The sequence below is a fragment of the Rhipicephalus microplus genome, chromosome 5 (assembly GCF_043290135.1).
Source record: "Rhipicephalus microplus isolate Deutch F79 chromosome 5, USDA_Rmic, whole genome shotgun sequence".
NCBI classification, from domain to species: domain Eukaryota; kingdom Metazoa; phylum Arthropoda; class Arachnida; order Ixodida; family Ixodidae; genus Rhipicephalus; species Rhipicephalus microplus.
Genome location: NC_134704.1, coordinates 160,256,719 through 160,269,452, shown reverse-complemented (window position 1 = coordinate 160,269,452; position 12,734 = coordinate 160,256,719). Strand labels below are relative to the sequence as shown.

Sequence of the window (12,734 nt, the reverse complement as noted above, 5' to 3'; positions counted from 1 at the left end):
TTACAGACGGGTGAGCGCCGCTAACAAATGGGATGCCGCTTCTCAGCTTTTGTACGTCGCGTTCTTTCTGACGGATGCTGCAATAATGTGGTATGAGAATCGGGAGGAAACGCTAACGACGTGGGACAGATTTGTTTCTGAAATCAAAGAGCGTTTCGGCGACCCAACAACGATAAAGAAAAGAGCAGAACAGACGCTAATGCAACGTGCTCAAGTGCCAGGTGAAACTGGCACGATCTACATTGAGGAAGTCATAAAGCTATGTAGGACCATTGACTCCGGAATGCCTGAGGAAGACAAAGTCGGGCACATTCTAAAAGGAATCGCCAAGGATGTTTACAGTTTCCTCATCGCGAAAGACACATTGACATCTGTCACCGATGTCATTCTTCATTGCCGCAATTTTGAGCAACTAAAGACGAGGCGCATCACGCCAAAGTTCAGCAGGCTACCCATTGTGACGACCATCGCGAGCATAGACAGCAACCAGGCGCTTGATCTTGCAACAACAATCCGGCAGATAGTACGTGAAGAACTCAGCCTGTACGCGCAAGTGGCAAACCGCCCAAGCACTCATCCCCCCTATCAGCCACCAGAGTTCGAGCGAAACGTTGCTTCATTCTCCTCGCGCCGAGTGGCGGAGGGCTTTGAGGATTCTGATGCCACACCTCAGTATCAGCCACGTCTATACGATAGAGGCCCTGCCTATGACGCACGATCACGACGAGCACAGCCACATTCTTATACTCAGGAGTCTCAGCCGGGCTACGTCCGGCTGCGGCAAGGACAATACCAACCCTACTACCAAGATGTAACTTACGACGAATACAATGAATTCCAGAGAGTGGCCGAAACCCGTTCTTTGCGTGATAACGAACTTCCTCACCGACAGCAGCGGCCCAGGATTCGTTCCATTGAATATAGTATAAACCGTGACCCTCCCGCGTGCTACAACTGTGGTTTCACTGGACATATTGCTCGGTGTTGCTGCCAACAACGCCGCCAATCACGAAAGACACCAGCCATGTCTTCGCCACCAAGACCCGGTGCTTCATATGACCTGCGGACAACCGACTTGTTTCCAAGGGACCGTTTTTCGCGCGAGACCAGACGCAGTGATTCGCCAGCATCCGAGTGGAGTTTGACACCACCATCCAACCGTTCTCGTCACTCGCCGTCTCCTCTGCGTCGTTCTTCTCCGCCGCCGGGAAACTAGCATCCGCGGCCAATGGAGTTGAGGTCGCCGGACGGTCTTTTCAAGATATACTTCTGCCTATTGTTATGATCAAAAACAAAGTGAATGTGTTGATTGATGGAATACCGACAATGGCGTTAGTTGACACTGGTGCGACTGTGTCTGTGATGAGCCTCGACTTCAGAAACCGCTTAAGTCGCAAAGTTATGTTTTCATGGGGCGATACAATCACATTTCGTGGTGTAGGCGGCGAGTTGCTTAATCCTCTTGGTGTATGTGCTGTGAGTGTTTCATTGGCTGGAAAAGTATTTGTATCGGAATTTCTGGTTCTATCTCGTTGTTCACACGATGTCATTCTTGGTATCGATTTCCTGGAACAATGCGGTGCTTTCGTTCACTGTGGTAGTGGGGAAATATCACTAAACAATTTGTTTCTACCGTCGCTTTCCGCAGAACACTACCGTGGCGAAGACAGGAACACACTTAGTGTGATTGATGAAGTGATAGTACCATCTTGGTGCCTGACACCCATTCGAGTCTCTTCCACAGCGGTTGATGATGCTTGTGTTGACCTCGTAGTGGGGCCTCTACGCAAGAACTGTTTTAAGAAGGAGATACTTGTGCCTTGTTCTGTTGTGTGCATGACAAAAGGAGTAGCAACATTGTGGGCGCTGAACTGTTCTGCCATGCCGGTTGTGCTTCCTCGCGAGATGAAGATAGCTCTCTTTGATGAAGCCTCATGCAACTCGATAGCAGCAATAGCTACGGACCTCCCCACCTCTTCCTCTGCTTGTGATATTCGCCATAATGAAGATCTAATGCTCGCTATGATCAGCAAGACTCTCAGTACGACAGAACGGCAAGCGCTGGTGCAGGTCCTTTCCCGGCATGTTGCTGCTTTCGACTTCAAACATAGAGATACACCCCTTCAGTTACCCTCGTCCCGAGCTCGTCAGAGAATAGACACTCGCTCTGCGCACCCCATCTGCCAAAAGCCCTACCGAGTGTCATCCTCTGAGCGCAAAGTCATCGCCGAACAAGTAAAGGACATGCTGAACAAAGGGGTCGTGCAAGAGTCGTCCAGCTCGTGGGCAGCCCCGGTAATTCTTGTCAAGAAAAAGGATGGTTCCTGGAGATTCTGCGTAGACTACAGGCGTATAAACACTGTGACGAAGAAAGATGTATATTCCTTACCACGGATTGATGACGTCATAGATTGCTTGCATGCCGATTCCTACTTTTCAACGCTTGATTTGCGGTCAGGTTATTGGCAAATACCTATGGAAGCCGGTGACAAAGAAAAGACTGCTTTCATAACTCCGGATGGCTCATTTGAATTTAATGTCATGCCTTTTGGCCTTTGTAATGCTCCAGCCACCTTTGAAAGATTTATGGACACGGTATTACGTGGTCTAAAATGGGAGATATGCATGTGCTACCTTGACGATGTTGTGATCTTTGGCCGTACGCTTGAGGAACATAACAACCGTCTCAGTCTTGTTCTCGACTGCAACGAAAAAGCCGGGCTGGTTCTGAATTCTAAAAAATGTCACTTTGGCGAACGTCAAACTCTCGTGCTGGGGCACTTGGTCGACAAGAATGGCGTCAGACCCGATCTTCGCAAGATAGAAGCAGTGAGCTCTTTTAAATCACCGCAGTCCGCACGAGAACTTCGCTCATTTGTCGGCCTATGCTCATATTTTCGTCGTTTTGTTCCACGATTTGCGGAGATCATGTATCCGCTGACAAACGTCTTGCGACAGGATGCAACCTTCAACTAGACATCAGAGTGTGACGCCGCATTCTCACAACTTAAGTTTGTATGAACGTCAGCACCACTGTGGCGTCACTTCAATCCATCTTGCCCGACTGAGGTCCACACGGACGCTAGTGGTATCGGTGTAGGCGCGGTGCTTGTACAACGTCACAAGGGCACAGAGCATGTCGTGGCATATGCCAGCCGTTGCCTGAGCAAATCAGAACGCAATTACACAGTTACGGAACAGGAATGTCTGGCAGCTGTTTTCGCTGTACAGAAGTTTCGTTGTTATCTTTACGGGACGCCATTTAAGATAATTACCGATCACCATTCGTGATTCTGGCTGGTCGGTTTGCGTGACCCCTCTGGCCGCCTCGCACGTTGGGCGCAGCGACTTCAGGAATACGACTTTACGGTGTCGTACAAGAGTGGCCGTCGTCACACTGACGCAGACTGCCTCTCCCGGATTCCTCTTGCGACTACTGACTGCGATGCTGAGAATTTTGACGACTGCCTTGCTGCTGTTACAAGCACGTTCCCCAACGCAGCTGATTTCCAGAGAGAACAACGCAGCGATCTCAACTTGGATCCTCTTTTTGCCGCCGCACGTGCCTCCCAACACAGCGGTCGCTTTACTGTCTGAGACAAGTTGCTCTATAAAACTAACTACTCCAGACCTGGAGCACGTTTTCTTCTAGTTGTCCCCGAGAGCCTTCGCTCCGATGTTCTACGTGCCATGCATGACGATGCGACGTTCGGTCACTTCGGCTTCATTACAACGCTGAACCGCACGCAGGAACGCTTCTACTGGCCCAAGATGTACGAAACGACGAAGCATTACGTCGCTAGCTGCGAAACGTGCCAACGTCACAAGCGCCCGGCCACCGCTACACCAGGTCCCCTTCAGCCGTTAACACCACCCAGCACACCTTTTGAACAAGTAGGAATTGACATTATGGGTCCATTTCCGTTATCTAACAATAAGAAGCGTTGGATAATCGTCTGCGTAGATCATCTTACGTGGTATGCCGAAACCGCAGCTATTCCCTCTTCTACCGCTGCATCCGTGGCGGACTTCTTGCTTCACTCCGTGGTCCTTCGCCATGGCCCACCGCGTGTTATTATCAGCGACCGTGGCCGCCAGTTCACTGCCGATGCCGTTGAAGAATTACTACGCATGTGCATGACACAGTTCCGTCATTCCACACCGTATCACTCACAGATGAATGGCCTCGTTGAACGGACAAACAGAACGCTGACCAACATGCTTGCCATGTACGTTTCTTCCAATCACAAGAACTGGGATAAAGTGCTGCCTTTTATCACGTACGCGTACAACACGGCAAAACATGAAACAACGAACTTCAGCCCATTTAATCTGTTGTACGCCAGGTTGCCACTAAGCCCTCTAGACACTTTCTTACCCTTCATTCTACACATTGACGACTCTGTATCAAACACCCTTTTCCTCGCGGAAGAAGCCCGTCGAATCGGTTGTCTTCGTACTATAGCCTCTCAACATCGTTCCAAGGAACGATACGACGAACGTCACAAACTGGTTTTATTCGAAAAAGGTGACTTGGTGTTACTTTGGACAGCGCAACGCAAGCGTGGATTGTGTCAAAAGCTTCTGTCACGATATTCAGGCCCATTTGTAGTTTTGGAGCGTCTAAGCCAGCTTACTTACGTAATAGCTCGTCTTTTGTCCAATGGTCGACGATCGAGCAGAACGCAGCTCACTCACGTTGCTCACCTGAAACCTTTCTACCCTCCTTGTGCATCATAACTCGCCCTACGGGCTTCGTCTGCTTGCGGGGGAATGAACTGTAACAGCGAGCTGTGATAAGATTGTTTCATTTACAGGAGGTGAACGATGGTCGTTTGCGGCAGCCCACTGCGATCGTGCCTAGACTCTTCGTCTTCCTCTGCTTCTCTTCTCTACCTTTTTCTAGTCTGTTACAATATATATATATATATATATATATATATATATATATATATATATATATATAAGGGAAACAAGTGTATACCTAAGGGCTCGTTTTTCCGTGTTTTTGACACAATATTAATGAGATCTAACAGACAGTAATGCCAAGGAATGTACAGGAGAAGTAGTTATTAGAACCAATGGAATGTATATAAGAAGAAAGAAAAGCGGGTGAAAAAATAACCAGCCGTGAGCAGGAATCGAACCTACGACTTTCGAATAGCGCGTTCGATGCTCTAATCACTGAGCTACCACAGCGGCCTTCCCTCCATCCACTTTTTTGGGTTTATATGTGAATTTAGAAGTAGGAGTGTCAGTGAGCGCCATATATATATATATATATATATATATATATATATATATATATATATATATATATATATATATATATATATATATATATATATATATATATATATATATATATATCAAGGTATTTGTGGAAAAGAAAAAAAAAGTAGAACGAGGAGCGAGGCAGGTGGGCGGAACCCTTATTTTAGGGCTCCATTGGCTTGAAGGGCTCGCTGCGCCTGGTCAAGGATTGCTAGTTGCACCCGCATATCCTCGATGGTGAGGGGAGTTTCCCACTGCCCGCTTCCGGAAATTTCACCGGCTATTTCTGACAAGCTGATTTCAGCTAGCCTGTTCTGGCAATCCCATGTCATGTGGGCAGGAGTGGGCCTGCCTCCGCACCACGGACAGCTATGGCTTTACATTGCGGGGTGAAAGGCATGTCTCAACAAAAAAATTGGATATGCGTGTGTTTCTTTCTATACGCCGCCAGTCATAAGAGTTGCGTCAGGTTACAGTAATGTGCCGTTCACTGTTTTTTTTCTTGCTCAAGCCGTTGGTGCTCAAGGATGTCGCACGGTAAAAAGTGGCGGTCGTTGGAGTGGTCAGCCGCTCGGCTGGTAAAAAGCACAAGCTACGCCATTCGTTCTCTCATTGCCATTGAGTTCTGCGTGACCCGAGCACCAGATGACCGCACATAATCGCGACTGGTCAAAGGAAAGACACAACAGGCCCTGCATTTACCTGTGGTCGGGAAGTGGTGTTAAAAAACTCCTACATGCCGCGAGTAGGCGACGTTAGCTCAAGTTCGGCGTCCAATCAGCCTGGCTTTCACATAATTTTCTCTGGTTCCACTCTCACCGTTAACTACTCCCGCTACAACAAACATTTATAACCGCAGAGATGTTAATCGTGAATGATGGACTTTAGTCGTCGGCATGTAGATGTAGGACTAAGCGTCAACGTGGATGAATCCACGTTAAGTGGGGCTATAGGTTTCATACACCAAGAAACATTGCGCAAGCTCTCCTAAAGCATTGTACAAAAAACATTAAACTATTTCTGTAAGGACGATTTCATGCTGTATTCATTCCTATAACAGAAAGGTCAACCATATTTTTGCCTACACTCGCGCTTAACGATCGTTTTTTTTTCGAGATTAACGAGGTACCTAAGGCTTTCGCTTTTAAAAATGAAGCTGACCATCGTTGTGAAGAATGAAAGACCTCCCTCAGAACAAATGAACAGGAGACCACACAGAGAAAAAAATTAGGCAGATCCCACGTACGTGGGAATCGACGTTATGCGAAGCATGCGGAGGGAAGGTGACTGTGTGGTATTTTTTTTAAGTGACACGACATGAACCGACGCTAAATATTTGCACAGATCTTGCACGCACAGACATATGCTGAAAAGTTGCAGTTGTTTATATAACCAGTTGTTCGTACTTGCATAACGATATCAAATGGAACATGCGTATTAGCAACACCAGAAGGTTATATGAAGCTGTGATGCTCGCGAGGATGCTGGCTCTGGACACTGCTACATAAATCAAGTTCAGCGCATGGCAAGTAACTACAATTGATGTTAACCTGACGTGATGGCTGTAGTAAAAAAGTACATATATGGTGTTTACAAAATTGGCTAGGCAACACTGCAACCATTATGACGTTAAGTTGTTTATTAATTAGTGCAATCTACATTGCCCAAGTGGCATTATTGTAGGGGGGTGAGGAAAAAACAGCATTACAGTCAACCAAAGCGCACGTTGGCGCCGTTGAAAATGGCACACATTTCTGCAGAAGCTCCTGAATATTCACACACAGAAAAAAAAAACACTGATCTTCTGGTGACGAACAAAGATTCAGAGACGTTGTATGAAGATTAGCGTCCATAGCTCGGTGGTAAAATGCTCCATTGCCACGCAGAATACTTTGGTTTGATTCCAGCTGGGACCATGACATTTATTCTTTGCATTTGTCGGGTCAACGCTTCTGATGTCGGGCATTTCTTAGCGCTCGCGCGTTAAAATTACCCATGTGTGTTTTCGTCGTTCCTGGGTAGATTCAGATACTAAGTGTGAATCACCTGTGGCGCAAATCCGCATACCTGTGGCACATACCCCCCCGTGGGTATGTGCGATTGTCTGGCAGGAAGTGTTTCAAAACGTATGCGACGAGATTGTGACAATATTCATGTCTTTAACCGCGTGTCACATTCTTCAAACCATCTTACACTCCCATGTTATTTTGGTTCACGCAAATTTAAGGGGCAGACCACGAGAGCACCCAAACTTAAGCGGCTACATAGATAGATAGATAGATAGATAGATAGATAGATAGATAGATAGATAGATAGATAGATAGATAGATAGATAGATGATAGATAGATGATAGATAGATAGATAGATAGATAGACAGACAGACAGACAGACAGACAGACAGACAGACAGACAGACAGACAGACAGACAGACAGATAGATAGATAGATAGATAGATAGATAGATAGATAGATAGATAGATAGATAGATAGATAGATAGATAGATAGATAGATAGATAGATAGATAGATAGATAGATAGATAGATAGATAGATAGATAGATAGATAGATAGATAGATATGCTCACAGTCACCGACGCTCGCTAAGAAATGCTACATATTTCCGGGGCCTCAAATGTCCGCACTTATAAGCAGCCTTCTAGTGGATAAACCAAGCTCGTGGGTCCTCGTAGAAGCTTATTGTCAGGAGTCTTCAAAAGGCAGACTGCTTGGGAGTTGGTTTCATCCTGCGAAAACGTCATTTCCCGAGCATGTTTTCCAGAAGGCCTTTGGATTTATTTCTTCTGGTAAAATAAGGTCACCTATTTTAAGTTTTTCCTGACTGTTTTTCATGGCGGGTTTCAATAATGCACTCCTTATTTCTTTCATATACTCAGAGTTTCATCGGTGTCACCATACTTTAGTACCTTCTTTGCCATGTCTCCACACCTGTGCAATAAGCAAGGTTCGAATCCTGCTCACGGTACCATGTTGTGAACGAAGAGGCCGAAGAGCCACGACAGTTAGAACCGCTTCTCCAGATGATTTGAACGGGAATAATAAGATGACGATATGTCTTCTTTCTGTTCTTATCCCCCGTGTTCTTCACCTTTATCTTCATGTTTCTACAGTGGCGACATGTCAATTCAGACGATTCCAATTTTACTCAATAGATCATTTATTTTTCGAATCTGTTGATTATGTTACACTCGCATACGTTACGTGCATCGTGTGCATTTTTGACTTACGATTGGTGAGGAAAATGTTGAAAATACCCTACATATCATGAGAGTCATATTGCTGCCCTACTACGCCACGCTCTTCTAAAAATACCGATAATACCTTACAAGTATGGTCATTAGTCTACGGTTCGCAACCCTGTTGTCAGGAACGGCAGGCTCGTCTCTCAGCTCGTAACGTATAAAATAGCACCGAGTAAAGTGCTAGACGTAAAACTTGAGGAAGTTCATACTGTAAAATATTAAGTGCAACCTTGACTCACGCAAACATTCACGCAAACACTTACACATCCACCCGACGTGACATTCAGCGCTTCTCGATGTATGAGTGTTTGTGTGAGTGTTTTCGAGACTCAAGGTTGCGCTAAATGTCTTACGATATGGTGAATAACCAACTAGCCCAACGAGTTTTACTGAGCTTGAAGAAGCTCACACGCACAAAATGTTTGATTCTGTATTTCGCCTTACGGCGTGTACTTCTTCAAGTGTTTTATCCAGTATTTTGCGCTGTCATTCCGTACGTTATGAATCGAGAACGACTAGCCCGATTTTCTGTTTCGTCGTCTCTCACCGATAATTCAGGAGCAGTTTTCGTTTACGTGCTTGCAGATGCAGGAAGCGCACCAAAGGTTCGCAGCGACCAACGGCAGCGCACTCAGCTGGCTCATCTACAACGTCACTTCATACGTGGCTGACGATTCCTGTCCGGTCGGTGTGTCGCGTATTCACACAGCCTGGAAGCTCGCACAGAGGTTCCGCCAGTGACGTCGACATATATCGTGACTGCACAACCGCTGTATCTTAAGCGAGATTCAATGTGGTCCTTACCAAAACGCGCTCAACGGTCTAGCTTTACTCGTATCACGTGCTGATGTCCTTAAAGTTGTACTGCAGGTTATATTTTTTCATCAAGAGACCATGCATAAACCCCAATATGGTAATATTCGCAGTGCATACATTTAGTTAGGTATATTGTAGTAGATGCCATAAATGTTCAGAAATAAGAAAATTACCCATTTTTAAACAACTTTTAAATCGCGTTTCGATAATATGTACGCGACAAAAAGCGGTGACTGTATAGTTTTTGTACGGTGAGTCGTACACAATAGTGTTTTTTTCCGCATTAGAGTGAGAAAATTGTGGCTGAAGCTTAGTGTGCCGCTTCAGCAGCAATATTAGTCGTACGATGCTTGAACTTACACGTATCATTGAGACCAGTGTAGTCCTATTGAAAATAAATGTGACTTCTTGGGGCATCAAGTCTAGACTATCTGTCTGTGGCCTTAATGGTTGATGCTTAACTACAATCCAAATCATGTGCGCTGATGTGTTTCGATTCTCAATAGATCTTTGTCAAGCATCACAGCGCCATCCGTGGGCGGGCGAGTGATTCTGGAAAATATGTGTACACAACCAGGGACCCCGCTGCCTCTCATAAGCCTAGTTCACATTGAAACATCCGCTTTCTACAGCGACCGAAATTCCTCCACCGCCGAAACGCAGCGTCGTTCGCACTGGACGCGCCCCGTGCCGCCAAATATGCCATCTACCACGGGGCGAACGCGGGATGGATACGCTGTCACCCGGTGGTTGTCGCGGTTCGCAAACGCTACTACGCTATCTGTTGGTGTATACTTCGATGATTCTCGTACGCAGGAAGCAAGAAAAGACAGTACTGCTTACTATGCTGGCAAGTGGCTGTCTTGTAATGCACGAAGAGCAGGAAAAAACCACTGACGCCAGCGGCGTTGGTGGGCGCGTTTTGCTCTGCAAGACCGCAACAAGCTCGGTCACGCCAACAGCAAGCTCGGTCACCTCTTCTACGAAATACGGACCCGAAGTAGGCACAGAGTAGGTTAAACGCCCGTTGGTTACAACATTCAGTTACGTGCACTGCGACACAACAAGTGAGTAGGGCTTGGCCGCTATTTTTCAAAATTCCTTGACTAGCGCTCCTATTCGTCTGCGGTGACCGATTCGGCGGCAGCCGCCGCAAAAATCGGTCCAAGAGCGATCGGCGCGGAGAGAGCCCTTTCGGCGGATCTTGCCGCCGCCGAATCGGATTCGGAGCACTTTCGGCGGCCGGAATGCTCAGTGTGAACTCGGTGGATCGGCCGCTACCGAATCGCAAAGATATTCTTCATCGCCATTTTTTGAAAAAACATCGTGCAAACATATGCGGGACATCGTTGGTGCAAACTTAAAAGACGAAAGAAGAGACTCGAAAAAGTGCACTCCGAGTCTCTTCCGAGTCTCTTCTTTCGTCTTTTAACTTTGCGCCAACGATGTTCTGCAGAGTTACACACCAACTAGCCCGACAGCATACGTTACTGTGCAAACCTATGTCTAGCGTCGTCTGGAACACTCAGAAGCAAGACGTGGCCATCAATCGGTGCATTTTCCCTCAGCATTGTAGGTGTTGTTGTGAATCGCGTAACCCCATCGCGCACAAACGAGGAGACATGCATTTCGCGCGACGCGTTGACAGCATCTCGCGACTCGACAACAGGTGCGTTTGATTAACCAAGCGAGAGTGTCCTTGCGTGTACACACTCACTAACTTGGGACGGACGCGTTTCGTGCGACGAAAACGCTTTCGTACGAATGATCCGGAGCGGCTGGCTGCTAATGGCATGCAAGTAAAGAAGATTTCCAAGAACGCACAATCTAGTATGCAGCCTTTCCACGGAGCGTGTGTTGAACATTTCGAAATGAGTTCTGGACACTGTAGCCAAAATACAACTACGTTAATCAGCGTTAAACGTCCAGATACGTAGCCCACTCCATTATTATTATTAAAGGGATTGGGCTGTGCGCTAGCTTGCGCGCGTTTGTGTGTTGTAGCGATTCTTTTTATAGTTTCAATGTGCACACTTTCCTCGGAGCGTGAGCTACGCATTGCAAAACTGGCTCCAGACAGGGCATCTAAGCTACAGCTACACTGATTAACGGCAAATATCGACTAGAGTGACGGGTGTATGCGCTAGCTTACCTACGCCCGTATTTCACAACGATTCGTGTTATAGTCTTCTTTTTTTATATGTGATCGCTACTGCACGTGGCGATGCTAAAGGGCCAAACACAGTGGCGTGTCATAAGAGAGCAATATTAACTGCCCCACGATGAAGAGACGATTCGCAAGCGCTTGGTGATTTGCTGTGTGAACATTTTCTCTTATATATAGCCTTTTAGTATGTGTGAAATGTTATGCTATGTGAACTATCCTGTTGTGTGAACATTTTTATTTCAGTAGTGAGACTGGCTGCGCGAATGTTAGTGTATACGTCCTTATTGGCCTAGTTTTCTGATTAACATTGCAATAACAGCGCCACCATGTTTGGGAAGAGGAAGGAGTTGCCAGAGTCACACATAGGTGTCATAAAGTACAGCATCTGGTGTTATCATCACGAGGTTTCATAGTGGCACATCCTGATATATATCCTAAACATATTATGTTTCGTGCATTTTTATTTTACGTGAGTGTTCCTTTATTAAGAGTCATGTCTACTAGGGGAAGAAATGGAAAAAAGTGCTGTGTGCCTGGGTGTCACAACACCATAAAAAATGGCAGCATATCCACGGAGTGAATGATGGAGAGTGGGGGCGAAGCATTCTTCCGTCCATTCGTTGTTGCTTCCGTCCGTTCATGCGTCCGTCTGTGTGACCGTCCATGCGTCCATCCGCCCGTCCGTGTGTGCGTCTGTTCGTGCGTCTGTCTCTGCGTTCATCCATGCATCCGCCCCTGCGTCTGTTCATGCGTCCATCCATGCATCTGTCTGTGTGTCCGTTCGTCCATCTAGCCAACACTCCAAGTACCACCATCTGACACCTTTTCATCATATTGTTACACAACAGCCGGCACAGCCTTGCTCCAAGAAAGAGAAAGACGACGTTGGTTGCTGGTTGCTGATGAACTGTCACCATCTTGTTCACCGAGCACGGTATATCGTATATCGTTTATTAAATAAGTTACTCGTAACATCATTGGTGGAGGTGGACGACTCCCGTACCTCGACGGATACGCGCAGCGGTCGCAACAGCGGGGGCTCTTCGGCTACTTCAACGGCCAGTGCCTCATCATCATCGGCCTCTCGAGCCGAGTCTACAACCTACGTCACCCTGCCACCCCTGCGGGATCCTGGCACTTTCTCCACTAATGGTACTATCGACGTTGACTTCTGGCTGCACCGGCACGAGCAGGTCAGTGCTACCCACCGCTGGGATC

The 12,734-nt window shown here is 46.7% G+C and overlaps 1 protein-coding gene across 4 annotated transcripts in view; it reads left to right on the top strand.

Annotated features, from left to right (window-relative positions):
* The window catches only part of LOC142817997 (uncharacterized), an 88,526-nt gene extending 77,886 nt beyond the window's left edge, over window positions 1–10,640 (top strand). For all 4 annotated transcript variants that reach the window (XM_075896139.1, XM_075896137.1, XM_075896140.1 and 1 more), the window contains one exon: window positions 9,119–10,640. In XM_075896139.1, coding sequence (XP_075752254.1) covers window positions 9,119–9,274 — 156 coding nt within the window. In that variant the 3' untranslated portion in view covers window positions 9,275–10,640. The remainder of the gene's footprint in view (window positions 1–9,118) is intronic.
* Window positions 10,641–12,734: the final 2,094 nt, after the last annotated feature.